The sequence below is a fragment of the Lonchura striata genome, chromosome 9 (assembly GCF_046129695.1).
Source record: "Lonchura striata isolate bLonStr1 chromosome 9, bLonStr1.mat, whole genome shotgun sequence".
Classification (NCBI taxonomy): domain Eukaryota; kingdom Metazoa; phylum Chordata; class Aves; order Passeriformes; family Estrildidae; genus Lonchura; species Lonchura striata.
The window spans coordinates 14,355,691-14,377,694 of record NC_134611.1 but is presented as its reverse complement, the minus strand read 5'-3'; the positions used below and the strand labels follow the sequence as shown (position 1 = coordinate 14,377,694).

Genomic DNA, 22,004 nt, shown 5'->3' with positions numbered 1-22,004 from the left:
TTGCTTTATCCAGTTGTCTGGAAGGGTCACAGCAATTTTTTCTCTTCTTGGGGCACAATTAGCCAGATTTGTTTCTGCATCCAGAGGGAGATGGCTTTGTGGAGTCTCTGAGGTGAGCAAACTCCAGCATAACAGAATTCTCCAGAAGAGCTCTTTGGAGAGCATTGCAACACCACAGGATGCTGTAAGTTCACCAGTGTGGGGTATGAAGACTCACAGAGGAGGGGGAAAACACTGATTTGATTTTGTAGATAAAATCACATGCTTTCTATCAGTGACTGAAAAGAGACTCCCCTTTCACTCCTCCAGGAATTTTGCTATCTGCATTTTTTATTTAAAGTTGGGGGGGGGGGGGGAAGTCTGAACAGTAAATATTTATCCAATATGTGTGGTTGTTAATATGATCCAGTCTTCAGTCATTTTGAATGGTGTCACGATGACAGATGTTAATTCAGAAAGGAATAGATTGGACGATTTATGCCTGAAACACATGTGTTCCTTGGCAGGCTCCATGGATTACTTGCATAGTTAGAGCTGTCTGAGCAATTTGTAACATTTTCTCTGCCTCGAAGCACTGAGGGCTCCAGGACAGGGGGTTGACCTTTATCTTCAGTCTGCTATAATAAACACTGAGGTAACTAAACTCCCCGTGTGCTTTTATCTTCCTAAATTTATCTCTTCCCCTGTGCTCCAGCTGTGTGTGGTGCTTCTGGTTCTACCCAAGAGGAATGGCAGCTCCTTTCTGCAGGAGAGAAGGATGCTCCGTGTGCGAATCCCTGACCTCCTTCCCCTCCTGACTGAGCAGCACCCCTGCCTCAGCACTCACAGATATTTAGCACAAACACTTGTCCTGACAACTGTGGTGAAAATAGACCAAGCCATATGAAGGCAGTAAGCAAGAGGGATTCAGGAAAAACCTGACTTTTTTTTGGTAGTATTTCTATTCTTGCAGTTGTGATTTTATGCCATGTGTCTGAGGGTGTTTCTTCTCTTGTTAATTAAGACAGATTTGTGAAACTGATAGTGTCTTAATTTTTATTTATTTATTTAGAGGCATAAAATTGGAGGAAAATGGCCAAATCATTGGGTGCACTAGAGCTTGGTAGGTCTACTTGGAAGTTTCTCTCATCTTGACCATCTCTTGTATTCTGACCATTTTTGATTATTTGAACTCTGCCCACAACTGACAAGGACAGAAAATACAGACCCTGGCCCAGGCAATCAGCACTTCTGCTATTTGGAAAAATAACTCTTTAAATGTAAATGTTCTGTTTGGATTACAGTTTATTTAAATTCTAATATTTTAAGAATATTAAATAATCTTACTTAAAAACTCTTCTTCTGTAAAACACTAATTATTAATGGAAGTCTAGAAAACAAAGTAGGGCAGGAGCTTCCTGGCATCTTCCCAGTTTCTTGTTATTTTGACCTTTCTGCCTTCTCCTCTTAGAGTACGCTGAATAATTTGTATATATTCTATATGAACACTCCGTGAATATACAAATGATTTGGCTTCTCATTTCAGCAAAGATGCCAAAATAGGAGAAGACAGATTTTCTGTGTACTTTTGCTGTAAAAACAATGTAAAAATTTCCCTGGAGTCTCACTTTGAGATATCTTCAGAAAGCAATGAGGGCTTTTAGGCTATAATTCTTCCTGTGGTGATCCTTTAGCTTTTTTTGTTGTAATGTGCCAAGAATTTAGTCTAAATATGTGTTGTTTAATGAGTGCTGTTTGTATTCAAACTCATGAACCAGTTCATCTCCCCAAAAAAGACTTTGCTGATGGATGTCCTGGGATGCCCTTGTGCTTTGTCACCCAAGCCTGCAAAGACAGCTTTTTAATTTTTTTTTTTTTTCTTCTGAGCAGGCATATGGTTGTAAGTGGAGCAGGTAGTTGAGCTTGTAGTTGGGATCATAGTTGGGGTTACCTCATATTTTATGTTATAAGTGACAGGGAAAATGCTTTATCATTTTTACACTGCATCTTTGAGCTGATGTTTTCTGTGCCACATGGTTGGCACAGCCAGAAAGTTCAGCTGAAATTATTCATCTATCTCAAGATGAGGCTACTGAAAATGTACAATTTTTTAAAAAAGTCTCCACCTGTTCTTCAGCCTGGTGTGGCTCCTGCTGTTCTGTGAAATCCCAGGGCTCTGTCTGATGCTCCATGGGGGCTGTTAGATGCTGTCAGTCCTACTGTGGGTCCCCTGTCCTGCCTGTCAGGTGTCCTCCCACACAGTTAGTTGGGAGCAGGAAACATCTCCTGGACCCTCAGGAACCCCTTTTCCTCCTCCCATCCATCTAAGCAATGGGAAGGAACCGTAGCCTGGTCTGGGACATGGCAAGAGCAGGAGTGGTGGGGACAGCAGAGAAAGGCAGGGTTTATAACTGGCAGGAAATTCCTAAAACACTGGCACTTTAAGACTTTTTGAAATGCTGTATAATTATAGAAATCAAGCTGCCAAAAGTTAAAAGAAGAAAAAAATAACATTGCATTTTCAATGTTAATTCAGTTCTCCTTTGCAGATGTTATCCTTAATTGCTTAATTATATCCTGGCTTGCTTAGAACACAGCTGTCTATCTAGTGGAGAGGGAAGACTGAGATTTGGACTAATTTCTGTAATGTAAGACATTCGGCCTTCTATGAGTAGTTGTAGGAGCTGCAGAACACGTGGATAGCAGAGAGAAAATGCAAGGAGGAAGACTGGTCTCCTGGTTACAGACACTGAGGGTTCTCTTGAGGAGATATTAAACACACCAAGTATTCCAGAGATGCTCTAAATGTGAAAGTATCGTTTGTAAAACCCTTAGATACATAGTGATATAAGAAAAATCTTGTGGGAAGGTTGGAAAGTCAGTGTTCTCAACAGCAATCCTGAGCTGAAATTGCAAGGCAGTCCTACTTCAGCAATTACTAACACGTGGACCTGACCCTTTCAGCCCTGGTATCCTTTTAATAGATTTTATATGAGCATGACATTTAATAAACTATGTCATAAAAATAGTAACGAAGTAAAGGAGCTGGTCCCTTATGGGAAAAAAGCACCCTGTATATAATGATGATATAGAGCCTATTCTTCTTCAGGATTTTTCTGAAACTCTGCTACTTTAGATATTTTTTCATTGAAGGATAATTATTCACAGACAAAAAAGCACAAAGCAAACATAAATTGCCTAAATCAATTCCTTTCACTAAAAACTTCCATGTTTCCTAAGACATTTCAGAACAGGAATATCTCTTCAAATTTTGGCTCAAAATCCAGGTTACATTTTGAACAAATGAGTCTGTAGGACAGTCTATCCATCACCCTGTTTGTACGTAGAAGACACGTCTACTGACACACCGTATGTGAGCCATTGTTTATGCTTCAACTTCTGAAACAGCATTCATCAGAAAAATCTTCAGTTTTTCTGCAGCTCCTCTGACATGTTCCAAGTTCCATTTTCTTCACAGGACAATCTCTTTTTTGATGGCATTTTGTTATCTTACAACTGTGAACCACATTTTGCTCTCAGTTACATGGATAAAACCATGAGAATACTTTTTTTAAGAGGAATTCCTTCTCATTTACAACATGTCATAAAAATAGCTTTGTTCTCCTGACTCCTAAGAGCTGGTCTTGGCCTTGTGCTGTTTAATCCTGTGAATCAGAAGACAGCAGCTGGTATTAGACCAGCCACACAGGAGGCCCACGTGTCTGTATTTGAGTTAGCTGTGGCACTCAGTTATGTGGGTCAAATGAAGCTGGAAATTCAGTAGGCCTATTTGAATAAGCTTATCTGCTTATTCACAATATGTGTTTGCAGGTAAACAGGGCAGAAACTTCCTGCCATCCATGGGAATGAGCACATTGCTGAGTTACGGCAAACGGGTGCGTGACACACCAGTGCCACCCTCATGCCCCAGGTGGATTTTGTCACCACTGGAGTTGCTGCTTTCTGAGCCAGTGTCTGTGCACGGGACAGCTTCCAGCTCCATGTGTACCCAGGGAGCTGTGGAAGTTACATGTCTGGCACAGTGTTTAAAGTTCCCAGCTGCTGCTTGGAATAAGTTTCCTTTCTTTTGTGGTTTTTGACTTGGTTATCAAGCCTAAGGAAACTTATCTCTAGCCAATGTAGTGAACTATTAGCTCAACTCTATCAAGAAGAAAATACTGTTGCTTTTAAAAGAAAAAAGCTCTAGTAGTGCCATATTTTGAGGTGCTTTTGTCTCCATCATGCTTTGCTGCCCTTTGCTAAGTATAAAATGTATTTGTGTTTCACACTAAGAAACACTAGTAAAATGAAATTTCTGGGCTTTATAACCTGTCAGGAATTCTTTTAGGTGCTGTGAGGCAGTTGGCAGATGGAGCAAACTGACAGAGGAATGGCCTGGTAAATTACAGCCAATTGATTTTAGACTTGGTCAAGGGGAGAGTGCCTTGGGAGAAGAAACAAAACTGGTAAAAAATTAGAAGTATTGTGTTGTTGGGTAGTCCAAGAGCTGCATCTCTTTTGACAGCAGGACAAAGAGAAGATGAGGGAAAGGCTTGAGCAATGCTCCTACTTCAGGCAGAGTAAGAGCTTTTCAGTGGGGCAGATAAGAGTAGAACTAATCTCTAGAACATTTCTAGGCTCTAGAAACTGAAGATAGGTTCATTCAGAACAAATGCTGGCCATCACAGCCATGTGCAGAGGATGGTGAGGAGTTCTCCATAGCTTTGAGAAAGTTGGGTAAATATGCTTGAAGTGTGGGCTAGTGGGTCTGGCAATTGACAATTAACCCAGACTGCAGGCTCTCAGCACCTCTGTTCTTGTTGCTAAAAATTCCTTGTTGCTTTGATAATCAGTGCAAATGATGCAACTTCATTTATATTACCACTTGTAGAAGAGCATTTTCTAGGCCTGTGTGTCTACTTGACCGCTGAGAAATGCAGCATTGCCTGATAAGATGGATATTTTCTAGTGGAAACACACCTTCCATGTCTAATACAGTCATGCCTGAGCAGAAACCTTTCAAAAGCCTCTGCAGATGGATTGCAGTAGTTTTGCTGTACCTTGTTTGTGTGACAGTGAGAGCTTGTGGATGACGGGCAGAGAATAAACCACATTCCAGCCTCGGTGGGAGCAGAGATTCCAATTAACAATGTGCTCACAGGCACAGTGAGGTCTTGTGACTGGTGCATCATCCCTTGACTTTTTTTTTTTTTTTTTTTTTGCCTCATGTCCTTCTTCCTCTCCATTTCTGGTGTTAGCAGAGTTCAAAAGAGCAGTAATCTCTGTTTACCACAGGCTCCTTTTCCAATCTCTTTCTTTGGTTGCTCTGCAGCAAAGTATTGCATACCCAGACTTCATGTTGCATGTAAATGACCTCTGCAATCCTCCTTCCCATCAGAGCTAGAAGTCTCAATGAGCTATGCTGCTTGTATACCTAAATCCAGTAGTGTCACAGAGGCACAAAAGAGGCAGCATCTGTATCATCAGGATGCAATGGCATTACCTCTCTTTTTGCTCAGTACATTGGAAATGTTGTTATTGTGGGAGACTTAGCCTGCTTCTAGTGCTTTGTATTTTCCACTGAGGTGCTTCTTGGCTAAGGCTCTGAGTTTCCATATCTTATTTTAGAGAATGTTGTGATTTGCCTTGGTAAATCTGAGAACAGGAGATGAAAATCTGAATGGAGACAAAAAATAGCTTATAACTGGCTGCGCCTATTAGCCTTCAGTATTCTGCAAATGGACAGAATGAGGGATTGCAGCTGGATTGTCTTGTCCCTGGAGCTATTTGGTGAGCCCTTCCATTTTTTACCCCTTCTTCCTAATCTGCTATCTTTGGTCTGTTATGTCTGTACCAGTTTATTCCTGGAGTGGTGTCTATAGAGGTGGTGTCTCTTTCTGTCTCTTTTGCTGGGTGAGAACTGTACAAGAGACTGGCTTGAAAGCCCTGGCCTATCTAAGTTCTTTTGTACTTCTAAAATACTTTCCTCTAAAGCCTTTAGTGATGTCCTTTGCAATTACAAGATTTTGAAAACAGTCCAAGATTGTTTAAAAATGCCATGGCCCTCACAGGCTTGTTCTTCAGTCATGTTCTCCTGTCTGCCTGTTTGTGATGCTTGTTTCTTTATGCTTGTATTGGATAAGCTTCTTTTGGCAGCCTTTGGCACTGTGAATACTGATATGTGCCTGGGACATATCAGTCTGTGGGTGCACAGTAATACCAAGTAATAACAGTGGAAGCTTAATACAAGGATCTTGTGGTTTCCACCTCGGTACCAGGAGGTGATGAGACACTGCAGGAACATTGCCTAAGCAGTTTTCAGACTCATTTTCTCTTTATCATTGTGCTGATCAGGACAGGAGTTATTTCATTGTGACAAGCCTAAAGCACTGCAGGTTTAGCCACTGCAGCAGACAACAGAGGATGCCCCCAGCCTCCAACTGCGAGTCTGAGCTCCCGAATCTGGCAGGAAAAGCGCGCCTCCCCTCTAATGCCTGCTGCTCCTCGGGTCTCCTCCCAGCCAAAAAAAAGGGACAGCGTTTCCCGACGGGAAGTAATTGCTTTGGAAACCTCTCTGAACATCTGGGTCCAGCCGGGCGGAGCATCCAGCGCCGGTGCGGAGCCGCGGCCGGGGCTGAGCGGGAGGAGCCCGGGGCCGGCGGCGCTGGAGCTGCGCTCTGCCCTGCCCGTGACAGAAGCACAGCGCTGGGAAGCGAGCTCGGGCTACGGGGCTTGGAGAGCCAAGCCACAAGGCTGGGATTTCAGTAATTATAAGCCAGGAAAGCAGGCTTTGGTTCTTTAGCGCTGCACGGGGCTTTGCCTGCTGTATAGGTGGAAGCGAGAGCTGCTTGCTGAGACTCCGTGTTCCACCCTGTAATTGTTTTAGAAGCTACAGTGGGAAAACGCACCAAAATGAAAGTCTACCCCAGGTGTCCCTCAAAACTAATCTCTGGGGAACTGTCTAGTGGAGTTACAGGGAAAAACACAGAACAAATAGAAATGAGACAGAAGGGAGAAGCCAGAGCAGTTTCAGAGCAGTGTGATAGCTGAAGGAAATGCTTAGGGAAATAGCCATGGAGAACAACAGGAAAAACAGGTAAATAGAAGGGAGTAAAGCAGACTGGTTGTATTTCCAGCTAGGGATAGGCACCCACATTTATTTTGCACTGGCATTGAACTAGCTGAGAGCAGCCCTGGTGCAGTCTTTGTGGTTCACACAGTGCTGGGAAAATGGACAGCAGTGCTATGTCTGGTTATTTCAGCTCCAGCAGCAGCAAGGAACAAAACTGTCAAATGTTTATAACTTTTCTTCTTTTTCTTTTCTATTTAATGTTTTATGTGTAATGTAAAAGCCGTGTAAAACCTACTTAGATCCCAGAACTTATATAGACTCTCCTGTGGAGTGTAAGTCCAAACAAAAGGCATCTTCTGTCCACTTCAAGTAGCTTACAGATCTATGGTTTGAATTGTTCACAAACTTTGGGCAATGCCATATTTAGAGGCATATGTGAAATCATAAGTGAACTTACAAATTTATTTTAGTTTCAAGGTCACACACTATTTTTCCAGGGTGTGCCTGCTTAAGCCCATGATAAGATGGTTTCACTGAATGAGTAGCTGTTCATGATTTTTGTTTATCATCTTCATTTTTGTGAGACTTGGAGCATGCTTAATGCAAGTGGAGTCTGTGACCATTTTTTCTCCCCACCTCCTTTCCTGGAACTGAAAGGCCTCTACTTTACGTATGCCCTTAGGAAATTCCAAAGGTTTAATATTTATCCAATTTTTAATGAATTTTCACAAGGAGGCAAAACCCAGCTGGCATACCAAATCCCTCAAATCCCTTGGTCAAATGGATGCTGGACTTTATTAATATTTGTAAAGGGCTTTTTTCTGGTTTTTTTTTAAATGCTGGGATCACTCAGTGGCTGAAAATGTCTTATTATAATAGAAAGTGTTAGACTACTTTGACACCAGGCATTCTTTCTAATTCTACTATGATGAAAGAGCTATGATGAGTGATAATTAAGAATTTTTTCCATTTAGGGCCCCAAGGGCACTTGGCCATTGATGAAATGTGAACTTAAAGCCATGGGATGCTTGCCCCAGTTGTCAAAAGTATATTATGTTTGGGCAGTTTTGAGGAGGCACAGATAGCAATGGGATTTGGCTTTCTTAGAGTGTTGGTTTGGATGACAGTGTGCACCCTCCTCAGGTTTGCTCTGCTAATGCCTTTTGTAGTATGAGCCATCTGCCAAAGTTTCAATTTCAGGGTATGAAATTCAGCAGCTAAAGATATCCATGGGATTGTTCCATGAAAAACACTCTGTAAGGTGTTTAGCAACACGTGGTGTGAGTTCACAGGAGCTGGGCACAGGACAAGGAGCGTGTGAAATGCAGCAGGCATTGGCTGAGGCAGAATTCCAGTCTGTAATTACAGGGGTGATCACCACTGGGCAGAGGAAGCTCCTGAGGATTTTCAGTGGATAATCAACATTTTCATCAGTGCCTTGAGAGCAGCTGTAAAGTCACTGCTAAGCTGCAAGCAACCCAAAACTGGTGCATATAATCAATTCCAGAGTATATCCTTTTTATGTAGTGTAGTGTCTGTTTCTTGTCATGGAGATCTCAGGGAAGATGGCTCAATGCTTCAAGAAGGAGATGTTCAATCAGGTGATCCTGCCCAAGAGGCTGGTCAGCAGATTAAAATTCCTTCCATCTTCCCTGTGCCTTGCTCTGAATTAACCCAAACAGAAGTGGAACGCTGGAACGCAATTGTTCCCTAAGTCCTGCAAACACAGAGTCTCTGGTTATTTTGGGGGCACTCTGTGCTGTGCCTGCTGACACCTGGAAAGGTGTCAATGATGGGAAGCAATGATGCAAAGCCATCAGTGAGCCAGGATGGGAAGCCATGTGGCAGAGTGGCACCAGCCCCACCCCAGGCAAGGAGTGCAGCACACATCAAGGCCACTGTTCTTCCATGTATGCAGAGTGAAAACTTGAATTTGATAAAAATAATAGACATACTTAGTTGTCTCTTCCCTTGTACTATGAATGTTCATGACTGTTAACAAGACAAGATGATATCTGTGTGAGCTTACAGCTTAATTCACATAAAACCTAACAGGGGAGGACAAATCTAGGAAAAAGTGGGAAGCATGTAGCTCACACTGCAAGTAGGGCTGCACAGTAATTATTTTCTTTTTGAATGTTCTTAAAAGCATTTGCTATCCAATGGTGTATCTCCTTGGAGGCAGGTGAGAGTGATCACAGGATGTGCTGGAATGCTTAATCCATGGGTCAAAACAGCTGAAGTGAATAGGAGTGAAAAGATGGCACCAGGAAGGGGGTAGTTCATGCTGAAGGCCTAGCCTGTCTGTCTTCCTCCCAGTTACTATCCAGACTGGCTCAACTGCATCAGTCCATGCTGCTGCCACATCTCCAAGAGACACAGGTCCCCTACAGTGTCATAATACTGCTCTGTGGCAGTGAGCAGAGACAATGGGAACTGCTGCAGTAGTGCATTATAATATAATTTTAAAATAAAATATATCTGCTATATTTTGTATATAATTCTGTTTGTTGTTTTATCTTTCTTCTAAATTTTTGTTTCTGTTTTTGTTACCAGAGTGCGTCTGATGGCTTTTGGAAGTCAGTGGCAACCCGTGTCCCAAGGGAACCTCATGAGATACGTATCCTGAATCCCTACTTCATCCAGGAGGCAGCTTTCAGCTTCATTGGACTGCCTTTCAACAATGGCCTGATGGGCAGAGGGGTAGGTATGAAGCAAAGGGAGCAAAACCTCAGAGAAGGATGTGAGACCAAGCAGCAGAGGATGCTTACACTGTTATTTTTCCTTTGGGCCTCCACTGTTGGATATTGAAAGGGAAGGACTTTGGCTCTGTTACAGTGACAGCTCTCAAAATTCTTCAGACCCAGGCAAGAACCTTCCTGATCCAAGGATTTTGAGGGGGAACATCAACACAGCAGTGCCTTGAAAGCCACTGTGCAGCTGCACCCCAGACTGAGAGTAGAAGAGGGTAAAGGTTTGCTTTATGAGGCCCTTGGTAAGAAATTCTGGTCTTATCCCAACAAGTTTTGTACGTAAAAACTCACAAAAGAAAACAATGCAAATGACAGTTTTAGCTCATATTTATGAACAAAATTCCTTAATGCTCATTCTTGTACCTCTCACCCCCAGTACAGCTTTTTGGAATGTTAGTGTTGGAGTAGGTGGTGGCTTGGGTTTTCTGGATTATCTCACATTGCAACACTGTCCTCAGAACCTATTTATATTTGCTCTACGTAATATATCAACCATTAGAGTAAGTATTACTTGGGTGGGTAAGTTGCTCGTGTACACATGTGATATAGTTGTTGATAGAGACCACACGTGACATTTTTGGGCACATTAGCACAGCTGACAAACCCAGAGAGAAGCACTTTTGCTGGACAAGGTCTGCTTGGTCTGCCCCTGGCATTGTCCTTCCACTGCTGTCAGTGCAGGAGATTTGCTATGTCACAGCAGGGATTTGGACTACACAGAATAGTGCCTCATTTTCCGTGCTCTGTGTCATGAAGACTTCTGGAATATTAGAAACTTTTGTTTTGTGCAAGTCAGATGGGTGGGTGCCTCAAGATTAGACATTTCCTTCTCGAAATGCAAAATGCAAGATGTGCAGACAGATTCGGCCACATGGAATGGGCCTTTTGAAAAATGCACTGCTGTGTTCGGGAGCTGTCATGGGATTCTGGGAACTCTGGATTTTTCTTCTGTGCACTGAAGGAATCTTATTGCAAATATTCCAGTCAGCTAGGAATTAACTTACTTCATCTCTCTGCATTCTCCAGAACTTACCCTTAGAACAATGTGGTCTTGATGTGTCTTCCATAAAATCAGGAGTGCTATCTCAATAAAGGACAAAAATAATCATACATTTTTTTTCCCCCAATTTATTTTTATTTTTAAACACGTTATTTTAATACACAAGTTATTGCTTAAACTGAAAGGAGAAGAGAGAATCCGGAAATGAAAATGCTATGAGATGAAGTTTATGAGGTTTTGATAGGTTGTTTAACACACATCAGATTGGGAAATGAAGGCATCTTAATTGAAACCTGATGTTTCACTTCACAAAAGTCTATTTGAGCATTTAAAAAAATAGTTTATGGTTGTTTAAGTCAAGAAGTGTTTGCCTCTGACCCCTAGTAGACTGTGTGAATTGTAGTTTATTCCACCAGATGGGACAACAAGAGCTCTGCAGGTGCCTGTGTGGGGCTGAGATGTCACTATAGCCTGGGCAGTCTGTGCAAGGACACTGATTCAGGGATTCTGTCAGCATCTCAAAACAGAGAGAGAGTTTCTGGCCTGTGGCTACAATTTTACTGCAAACATCAGCTATGGACTGCTGTCATGGAACTGCTGGGGCTTCACACTTCAGTGAATTCTGCTGCACCACTGCAAAGTTTAGAGCTTTGTTAAATGCAAAGGTTCCAACAGGAGCTATTGCTGTCAGGGTAAAGAGGGAAGAGTCTGAGTAAGGCTCTGGTGATAAAATTTTGCTACATTTTTTGCTCAGATTTTAAATGGGAGGAGTGGAAATCAGAGCCTGTAGACCAAGAATCCAGCTCTCACTGAAGATTTGTGAGTGATCCAGCCAGAGGAGTGGGGCAGCAAGGAGGATTGTTCCACATCGGTGTGACCCAGCAGCTGCACGGCTGCTTGGGTTGGGGTTGTGCTTCCACAATGAGAAACAGCCTGGAAAACTTTGCTCAAGAGAGAAGCATATGAACAGGCAAAAGGAAAATGCTGAGGACCAGTAAGCAAAAGCACAGCAAGCAGTGTATCCAGAGTTTCTCCTGGGAAATGGGGCTGGAGGCAGACGGGTGCCCCCGTGCTGCAGCGTGCTGTGCTGTGTTGGGCAGGCTGCACACTGGAGGATCAAGGCTGGGGATGCCTTCATAATCAAGGCCAACACAAAATCCTCATAAAGAGCAGTAATATTCCACTCTCCTTTGGTTCTGATGTCTAAATAAACTTCAGTGCTTCTCTTGTACACCACATATGGTAACAATGTGCTGCCAATTAACTTTGTAATTTGGGGCTTTTCCAGCAAGGTTGAGCAGAGCTAGTGAAATAGTTTGGGGCTGATCTCAAAACGTTTTTCCCAGGATTCAATAAAGGGTGAATGTAGTAACATCCTCTGCTTTGATAATATAATTTGGGCCAGATGATCCTGGAGTATAATAATGGGGTACAACTTAGATGTGCATTTTGATTGCACTCGTGACAGTGGTAGCCAAAAGCCTCAGCAAGGAGCAAAACTCACACCCACAATGAATAGTGATTTCTTTCTGGGACTGGTAAAGCTTTTTAGAAGTTTTCTTCAGTCCTGCTGGAGTCTTAAGAGTAGGAGAGCTGTTCCATACTGTATGTGGACTTCTACTTCATGGGTTAAGCTGATCATATAGAACAAACTTCGGGCTCCTAGCAATCTCTTGTGGAAAATAATTGTTGATGCGTGGGTGCAAGGTTGGCTTTCTCACTAGCCAAGTGTGATTTTTGTTCAGGTGGAAGTTCTGTTTTTACAGATCTTTGGCTTGAAGCCAGACATCACTGGTATTGCAGCTGGTGGTTCAAGCTTGCAATAGCACCCCTTACACTGCAGGCAATTTACTGGGGGACAAGCATGAGCATCATCTCAGAGGTGTCACTGCTGGGTGCACAGACACCCCTAGGTGTCTGCTGTGCTGCCTTTGGCTGTGTAGTGAGTTGTCCTGTCCAGTCAGTAGCCCTCAGAGCCATGGGAACAGTGTCTTTCTGGCTCCTCTGGGAGCCCTGAGCCTGGTGTCAGGCAGAAAGGAGAACACTTCAGGTGACAGAAATTATCAGAAGTCTGAGGACTGCAGTGCAGACTGCAATGTTTGTTTCTCTCTCTCTGCTGGTGCTGTGCATCCATGGATTTGTTTATGATTTAACCCAATGCTTTAAGCCTTTTGTTTGTTCCTGTATTGGAAATGGTTGAATCTGTAAACTAAAAAGATAAAGCGTCCTTCTTTGGACTTCACCCAGCCTCAGCACTAAGCTGGTGAAGGAGGAGCCATGTGCAGGAGGTTACCAGGCTGATTCAGGCACCCAGCCATGGATTAGCACCTCTGCAGAGTGTTGACATCTCGGGGATTAACCTCTGAAGCTGGAGCGTTAGCACGTCCTGGCCACAGCTTCTCGTAGCTCTTAGATGTTTTTTCCTGTGGGCAGGCAGCCTTTCTGGAGGTGCCAGTGGGGATCCTTTGCTCCTTAGGCAATTTTCAGCTCCCTTGTCTCATCATCATGACCTTCTCTCTCATGAGCTACCCAGGTGTCAGCAAACTTCATCTCCTGGGCTGTTCTTACAGGACTGTGACTTTGTGAAGGCTGTATCTTGGAACCTGTTGGGTTTGTGAAGTAGAAGAGAGGTGGGGATGGCAGTAGCAGAACAGTGTTCCACTTAATCCTTTCCAGTTATGTGGTTCTCCCTTTTTTGCACCCTGATGGCATCTTCTAAGACAGGTAGAGGGACAGGTAAGGGGGCACTGCAGCTGCAGTCAGTTAAATGTAGAGACTTAGTGTTTGTAAAAGTAAAAAAAAAAAACTGTAAAGCTTTGGGTTTGCAAGGCAGCACATCTGCTTTGTGGGCTGGGCTGTTCCACCCATTGCCATTGCAGTGAATCAGTCCATGAGTTGCTGGGGAAGGGATGCTCAAACAAACTGGTGCTGGGGAGCAGGTAAATGCTCCATACCAGCCTCCTCTTGGTACAAGCCCAGCCACCTGCTCCTGCTCATGAGAGATGCCAAGGAACTGAAGGGAGTTTTCTTCTCAGTGAAGAGCAGACCATGAACTCCCATTTAGCATGGGGTAAATGTGTATGTGCTTATCACAGAGCAGGTAGAGCATACTAAAGTCATGCGTTTGCTTGCCTTCTGTTAAGTCCTTATGTCCTTTAGAAATACTCCCTGCACTGCACAGGAATATGTTCTATGGAAAATGGTGAGTCAGAACTTGTGCATCAGGTTAGATGTGGTCAAAAATACTTGGACTGGGCCTAGGTGTTGAGGAAGTCAGCAGGGAAGTGGCAGAAGGGAGCCTGCTAGGCTGTCCTGTCTTCAGCCACCAGCTGCTGGTCCTTCCCTTTGCTCAGTTGCAGACAGCCAGTCCTGCAGGCTCTGTCCCACTCACAGCCAGGGATAGCCAGGGAAGCTGAAGGAAGGGCACTGAGATGCTCTGCTGTGTCTTTTGAAGCCACTATTGCAGCTGTCTCTGTGCATGGGAGGTAGATCTAGGAGCAGCAGCGTGCTCCTGTGACAGAGACTGCTCCACAGAATGCCAGGCACTTGCCTACTCACAATGAATGATACTAAATTGCTTTCTATGCCATATTTCCACCTTTTTAGCTAAAGGAAACAAAGGGTAGGTTTGGGTTTGTTCCAATGCAAACATAAAGAAACAAAAGTGGTAGTTCACGTTTGTTCACTATTATAGTTTTGTTCTGGATTTCTTTTGTTTTGAAAACTTCTTTGCTATTAGGTGATCAGGTCTGTGACTGATAAAACTAAGGTAAGAATTTTTCCCAGGTAAGCAAATTTTTTGATTTTTTTCTCAAATTATTTAATATAGTAGTCAAACCAATTTGAATATCCAGGTGCATTATTGTTTGTAGGGAGTTTATTCTTCAGTAACACTTACCCTTTTATTGAAAAAGGTAACAATTTGAATAGTCTGAACAATCCAATAAGTCTTGCCCTGAACTAAGTAAAATCCCATAAATAACTGGAATTCATTTAACATATTAAGGGAGTCAAATATTTCTAAAAACAGATTTACAGCAGTCATTTCCTTCCAGTCCAGCAGGCAGTGACACAGGAATGACCCGGGCATGAAATGAAAAGCAGCAAGAGCTTTTCACATGCACCAAGCAAAGAGCAGTTCCAGCCCTGGTTCAGTCACCAGCACTGGATCTTCAGCACAAGCCCACGAGGTAATGGTCAGCCTCAGCAGAGTCCAGAGGAGTTCCAGTGTTCATTTCTGTTGACTGACTTCTTTCCTTATGTGAGTAGAAGTCAGTCTTAAAAGCCTCTTCAGGGAGCAGAATGGAAGATGTCTTGAGGTGAAGTCTTTTGTCTTCTTGCTAGCAGCAGAGAACAGTGTAGGAGCAGTTAGGAGAACTTGTCCTGTGTCTATACTGCTAAAGGCATTTCTGGTCCCCTGACCTGGTGGAGCAAACTGGCTGTGTTTGCACTGCACTGCTGTGGTGCCTGACTCAGCACAAAACCAGAAATCTTTGCCTCTCCTGCCTTTACACTTTTCTCACCAGGATCCACCATGCATGTGCTCACCTTACCCATGGAGGACAGGTACCCCTGGAAGAAGCCATGCTCCAGAGGCTCAGGCAGGCTTTGCCCAGCACTGCTGTGGTGATCTGTCACTCACCACTGCTGTGTTTTCTGCTTCTGTTTGTCACATGGCCTTTCAGCTTCATCCCTGTCTCATCTGTCAGTCTGCTGTGTTCTCTCAAATGGGACCAAGCAAAGGGCTGATCTCTGGGGACCATTATGTTGGATATTACATTTTCCATATGTTTGGTCTTAGACAAACAGGCCAGGTTTGAAAATGTAGACTTTCAGTTCTAGACACATTATCCAGTGAGGTTGCTCTTGTAGTTGTTTATGGATGCTGAAGGGGATGCTAAGTCTGGTACCTCCATGGGCCCCAGCCTGCACAGAAACCTTTGACATACAGCTTGCAAGGCCAAGCTCAACAATTGTGGCAGAGAACTGACAAGGGGAGAGGGCTGCCAATGATTTCTGGGCTTTGTCATTCCCAGCTCACTCTTCTTGCTGGGTACCAGTTCAGGTCAGAGACTCATCATGGCCACATCTGCAGCCGTGGTCATGTTGGACCTTTCCAGGTCTAACCTGCACTGGGCAGTCTCTGTGTGGCTGGGAGGCATCCCAAGAGGCTCCTGCCTTGGCACTGGCTGCTGTGGGGCTGTAGCTCTTCAACCATTTGGCTGAAAGCAGCACTGGTTGGTAATGCAGGAACACCCAAGCACACAGAGGGCCATGAGCAGGAAGACAGGCTTTGGACTGGTCTAACACTAGATTATTATTCCTGAGGCAAGATGGTAGAATTTGGGGGATTTTGTCTTAGCAAAAGCCTCAAATAACAAGAGGCCTGCTCAGTTGTTTGAGAGAGTTTTATTTTCATAACACAGGAGGTGTGGTGGTTGATTTGGTATGTCTTTGGGGCATGGCACAAGGGTGTGTGTGGAGAGATAGCACTGACACATTGTGCAGGGCATAGCAAGCCAGATTTGGCACTGCCATGTCCATGATACCTAACTTCTTTTGGAGCCACTTGTCCCCCAGTTTGCCCCATGGGTTGTATATGTTCCATTAGGTCCAGATTAGAGGTTAGCAGCTAATGAATTTATATGCACAATCAGGAGAGCTTGGAAGCTCTGTAGATGCAGCCAGGGAGTAGTTATAGCCACTTCCTCTCTAATAATGTGTCTCCTCTTATTTGCCACTTCTTTGCTAAGAGGAAAGGAGGGGAAAGCCTTTTCCCTTGGACCTTAGAGTGCTGCTCTGTTGCATTCTCTGCAGCACAGCCTGGGATATGTCCCTAGATCCTGCAAGGCATTGTCTTTCCCATGCCACAAGCTGGGCATGAGGCAGTGCTTTATTTTCAACGGGTGGCAGGAGTAGCAGAATCTCAGCAGGCTGCCATAGGAGAAGAGGACTCAGTTTCTGTAGCTTAAACCAAATGAAGACTAAAGTACTGTATTGACTTACTAATGACACTTAGTTAATAAACAATTATACCTTTTTTATAGTTTGGTTCAAGGCGGCTCCATTTTCTTCAAGACTGTCTAATTCCTCCGTTACTGTTTAATCCCTCTGATGGTTACTTCTTTTTTAAAGAATATAAGGACTTTGGAGCAAGTGCCCAGTTACGTGTATGTGATCTGGGCACATGTGGGTGCACACACGTTTTATTCTTCTCTTGGGCAGGTGCTGTCATCTGCAGCATTTATTATGGGTGGGTTCTGCAAGCACCCCTGTGCTGCCCTAATAGTTACTGTCCTCAGTGAATAGCAGGGGTGATCATTTTGACAGTATTTTCAAGAGGCACTTCTCTAGCCCACAGGATTCTGACTGCAGCCGTGAGATTGGGGCTGCATCTCACCACTGCAGGATGCACAATTCTGCCTTCAAGGGAAGCTACATATTAAGCTACAGCTACTGAGGTGTTGGAGGGTGCTAACATCAATAAAGCATAATTAAGAAATTATCATCAGATCATCAGTTTCCAGATGTGATTTTTAAGGTAATGCAAAACACTTTGCTAAGGACATCCTGTGAATTTCTGATAGTTATAGAGGCCAAATCAGATACATATACTACAGTTCAAGAGGTTAGGAAGGTAGGTAGTCTCTAGTATTTCAATAATTTTTGAGAGCAGAGCAGGTGGTACTAAGATATTGGCATATCAGGAACTACTGAAGAACAGAAGCAGATGAGAAAATTACCTCCTATCTATCCAAAAATATAATTGGATATATTATAGAAAGAATAAAGTCAGACAGATATTTGGCGACCAAACAAAAGTTCACTTTCGATTTCTGTCTACTGTTATTCTCCAAAAAGAGTATGCCTGAAAGAAAGTTTGGCAGTCCTCCCATAAGGTTGGGTAATGTGTTTAATTCTCTGTGGTTTGCAAGACTCACATTAGAAAGTTAGCTCTTAAATGTTAAATTGGCCAGTGAAATTCCCTCCAGGCAAAGACCCCGCGTATCCCTTGAGCAGTACCGTGGGAATGGGCCCAGTGCAAGTGTGGGTGGTGTTAACACCATCATGCACCCAATGACGACACAGTCTCAAGGATGTAACCATTTACTCACTGTGTTTTGGACACTGTAACTACAGCTCTGCTGAGGGAAAGGGGTTTGTGGCACTCTGCTTACCAGCTGATGCAATTCCAGTGACATACAAATGTCATCTCCTATGCAAAACATAAAGCTGAGAAATCAGAATTAATACTGTCATGTCTGGAAAGACAGGATGTTCTTGGATATTTTGAAATTTGGGGCAATGTTCTTATCCTTGCCTAATAAACTTTTTTCCATTTTTTTGAAACCCCTACTTGATATTTTTTGGCTACCAGTGAATTAACAGTTAATTAAAGTAACTAGAATAAAAACAGTATTATTTTTGTGAGTATCAATTGTAATGAAACGGTGAGAACAAAATTACTCTGCTGCTTTTCCCAACATCTAGAACTGGAACTGGAGGATGTAGGAAGATCTTGTCATTTCAGGTGTTCTCTGTTACTGTTGTGCTGCAAATGTTTGAACTTAATGTCTCATTGATTTAGCCATAAGTAGTTTTTGCCTGTTTGTTTTCAGATTGGAATAATTCCAGTGCACTGTAGGGGAGTTCTACATAGCACACGAGTTGTGGTCCCAGCTCTGCACATCTCAGCTGGGATATGGGTAGGAATCTTTGCTTGGAAAACATTTTTCTTCAGACTGGTCAGGCAATCAGAAGTGAGCAAGGTCATGTGCCGACAAAAACCAGTTCCTTTGAATGAGAAGCAAAACCTCAAAACATTGTTCCCAACCTTTTTGAACATACAATAGTTTGCATTCAGGGTAAACCATTGTAAATGAAAAATATGAGAATGCAGCTGCTTTCTACATCTCAGTTAAGAGCTGTCACCCTTGGTGACTGTCTGAGCATGTCCTCTGAATTTGTGATATTTCCTATATGGCTGGTGTTGTATACTCTACAAATGAAGATGTGGGTGGATTTCTCAGCCTCTCCCTAGCCCCTGGGGCAATGTTGTCTCTGGATTTATCTGTCTAAAGGGGAGTTAGGAAAGTCAGTGAGCTAGGATTTTACACTGGGAACACTTTGCTGTCCCAGCAGAACACACAGGAGGAGTTATAGCTGTACAGCACAGCTGTCACAGTGCCAGAGCCCAGTGAAATGGGAAGGGCTAAGGCTGGACATCAGTGCAAATTGCAAGTTAGGAGATGGGAAAGGACAGTTGTGGTGTGCCCTGGATGGTACCACCCATCTCTGACTGGCTTCCCACTGCTCCTTGTTTTCCCAGTGTGTGGTTCTGAGGGAATGGCACAGGCCAGAGTGCCCCTTCACTGTCAAGGTGTCCCTGAGAAAGGAAGGGGTCTTGGAACACACTGCCTGGTCTCCTCCCCATCTCCCAGAGGTGTTTAACAACCTTAAACTGCATTTGCTGTCAGTGAAATAAGGTGTTTGTGCTGTTCCTTACTTTTGCTCTTGTATGGTGACCTGTTTGGGATAAGTATTTTACCTTAGCCTAGCTGGAAGCCAGTAATGTGCATTAACATTGGAATCCACTGTCTACATCTGTTTTAATTTCAGAAAGCTAATGTATCCACTGTGATTCATCCTCCAGATTGTCTGCTGCCCTGTTCTCAGGACAGCAAAGCTGTGGAAGAGGAATCTGACAATTTGCATTAATTTATTTACAAGTTGGGAGGCTATCAACCCTGCAAGCTGGCAGGTTGAATATAGCCAAATACCACATTCCTGATTTTCTGTTTAGTAGCAGCAGTGCCCCCATGAGCAGAGGCAATAAGAGGAAATTTTTGATTATAAAAATGGCAACCTGCTAATGACTTCCATTCCTGCTTTCTCTCCTCGCAGAACATCCCCACCTTGGGAAGCGTAGCAATAACCATGGCGCTGCACAACTGTGATGAGGTGGCAGTAGCTGGCTTTGGCTACGACATGAGTTCACCCAATGCACCCCTGCACTACTATGAGAACATCAAGATGTCTGCCATCAAAGAGGTAGGGAGCTCCTGCCAAGCACATCCTCCTCCCAAGCCCACTGGCCACCTCGACTCCAGAGCCTGTTCGTGATGTCAACTTACAGCTATCCCATGTGGATCAAAACACAGCTCCACTCATGCATTTGCTTGTAAAATTCTAGACATTCTCCCAGGCTCAATGTATGTTAAAAATGGTTATTACTGCTGGGAAAGGTTCTCTGGAATGTGTATATAATGTAATTTCTTCTTTGAGTGGCAGGGAAAGGATTCACATAAATGTTAACTCAAGAAGTGTGAAAGGGAGCAGTTCTGCTCTGGGGTTGAAAAGATGTGCCCTTTCCTGCTTTTTGATCCACTGGATTGCTGTCTAATCCATAGGCTTCTTTTGTGAGCTGATCCCCTCCTCAGGCCCTGGGAAGCATGGGGAGGTGAGATCAGCCTGTGTACCTGAGCTCTCAGCTGACTGTTCAGCAGCACCTCACTGGTGCAAACACCACTGGGCTCTGTGGACACTGCTCGTTAAATACAGATCCACATTAAATACATTTTCTGCTACTATCACAGTGAGACAAGCAGCATTTTTGGAGGAACAAAAGCTCTCATATTGGTATAATGCAGCAGTATAGATACCATCAGGTCTGTCCATTTCCTGCACCAAACTAGAGTAAACTTGGACACTGGTCAAAGCTTCTATAGTGGGAAGGTTTGCTGCTTTTATGGGAGAGCTCCTTTTTTCCCAGCACAGATGTGACCCAGGTCTTTCTAAGATTGCTTCTCCCTCTTCACTGGGTGGGGAAACTTGCTCTATCCTACTCCACACTGTGAAAAGTTGTATTGTTCATGGACAGTAGCTGTCTCCTGGCACCTGGCATTTGTTCACCTCAAGGACTTTACCACTGATTCAGACCAGGAGGGATGCTGGGAAGTTGTGTTTTTCCAAATCACAAGACTGTACGTGTCTTAGTACTCTCACAGGCTGCAGGCTGCATGACCCTAGGCAGACTGAGAGGAATTATAAATTGGTGATTAGTCAGCTTGAGAAATGAGAAGAGTGTCTAATTATCAGAGTAATGAGACTTTGAAGCATGAAGCTCTCAGCAGAGGCTAAGGGAACAGAGTTTAGGAAAAGGCTGTAAGGAGGTCCTCAACACCCAAGGGATTTGACATTGTGGTCGTGAGGTACCTTCTGGGTCTGTGGAAGTGGCAAGAGAATCTGCTTTGCTCAGTGGAGTAACCATGTATTTAATTAGTCCTTGCTGGGAAAATGAGTGCCTATTTGAGGATTTAAGGGTATGTCCAAAGAAGTGAATTGAATTGAGGTGATGTCCTGCTTATGAAATCCCTGAATGGAAAATAGCTAAGGAATATAATGTTTGCAGTAGTAGAGGAAGTATCACCATCTGCTTATAACCATTTCCAGAGACAGCACCGTGGGCTCCCCAGGCCCAGGTCTGAGGCAGTACAGCTGGTCCCTTACTCTTTCAGCAAAGAGATGGCTAGGCCAGAGTGAAAATAGCTAGATGCCTGAATCCAGCAGTGAGTACAGAGACTCTTCAAGGAAGTTTCAGGAAAAGCTTTTGGTGTCACTGTTTTCAGTGAATCAGCTGCCTTTGGTGGAGAATTGCTCTTGCCCAGTTGCTCCTCCTGTCTCATAAGGATGTCAGTTCCACAGTCAGCTTTTAGACATAGGGACACCCACAGCAGGTGTCCTTGCAGGCTTGTTTTACAGCCCAGTATGTGTCTCTGTCCTCAAGGACACCATTGGAACTGACAAGAATGAAGTCTTCTTGCTCTTCATCCTTACACAAATCAATAGGAAAATTTGGCAAAAAGAGTTGGATAACAGAGTCTCTGGTTGAAGTTGCAGGTCCACATCACTTGGATCTCTGATTTTGGAGGCCAGCACCCTAAATGGGATCCAAGGCCACTGGAAGGCTGGGGGAGGTCACTCTTGAGCATTGTATGTGGTCTCAGGAATAGACATTGTGTGGCACAGGACAGTTAGATGAGGATGAATGTGTGAAACCAGTGAAGTCTCCTAGAGAGAGCAGTTGGTGCCTGATTTGCCAGGCCTCTGCTCTCTGGAAGCCATCAGTCATCGTGTCCAGCATGTTCTGTACAGAGGTGAGGGAGTGTTGAAAAGTTCTGGTGAAGCCTCAGTAATTCAG

General features: G+C 43.8%; 1 protein-coding gene across 5 annotated transcripts in view; it reads left to right on the top strand.

Moving 5' to 3' along the window:
* Positions 1–22,004, top strand: part of ST3GAL3 (ST3 beta-galactoside alpha-2,3-sialyltransferase 3) — a 174,231-nt gene that overhangs the window by 137,859 nt on the left and 14,368 nt on the right. For all 5 annotated transcript variants that reach the window (XM_021528189.2, XM_021528206.2, XM_021528198.2 and 2 more), the window contains 2 exons: positions 9,608–9,754; positions 19,709–19,855. In XM_021528189.2, coding sequence (XP_021383864.1) covers positions 9,608–9,754; positions 19,709–19,855 — 294 coding nt within the window. The remainder of the gene's footprint in view (positions 1–9,607; positions 9,755–19,708; positions 19,856–22,004) is intronic.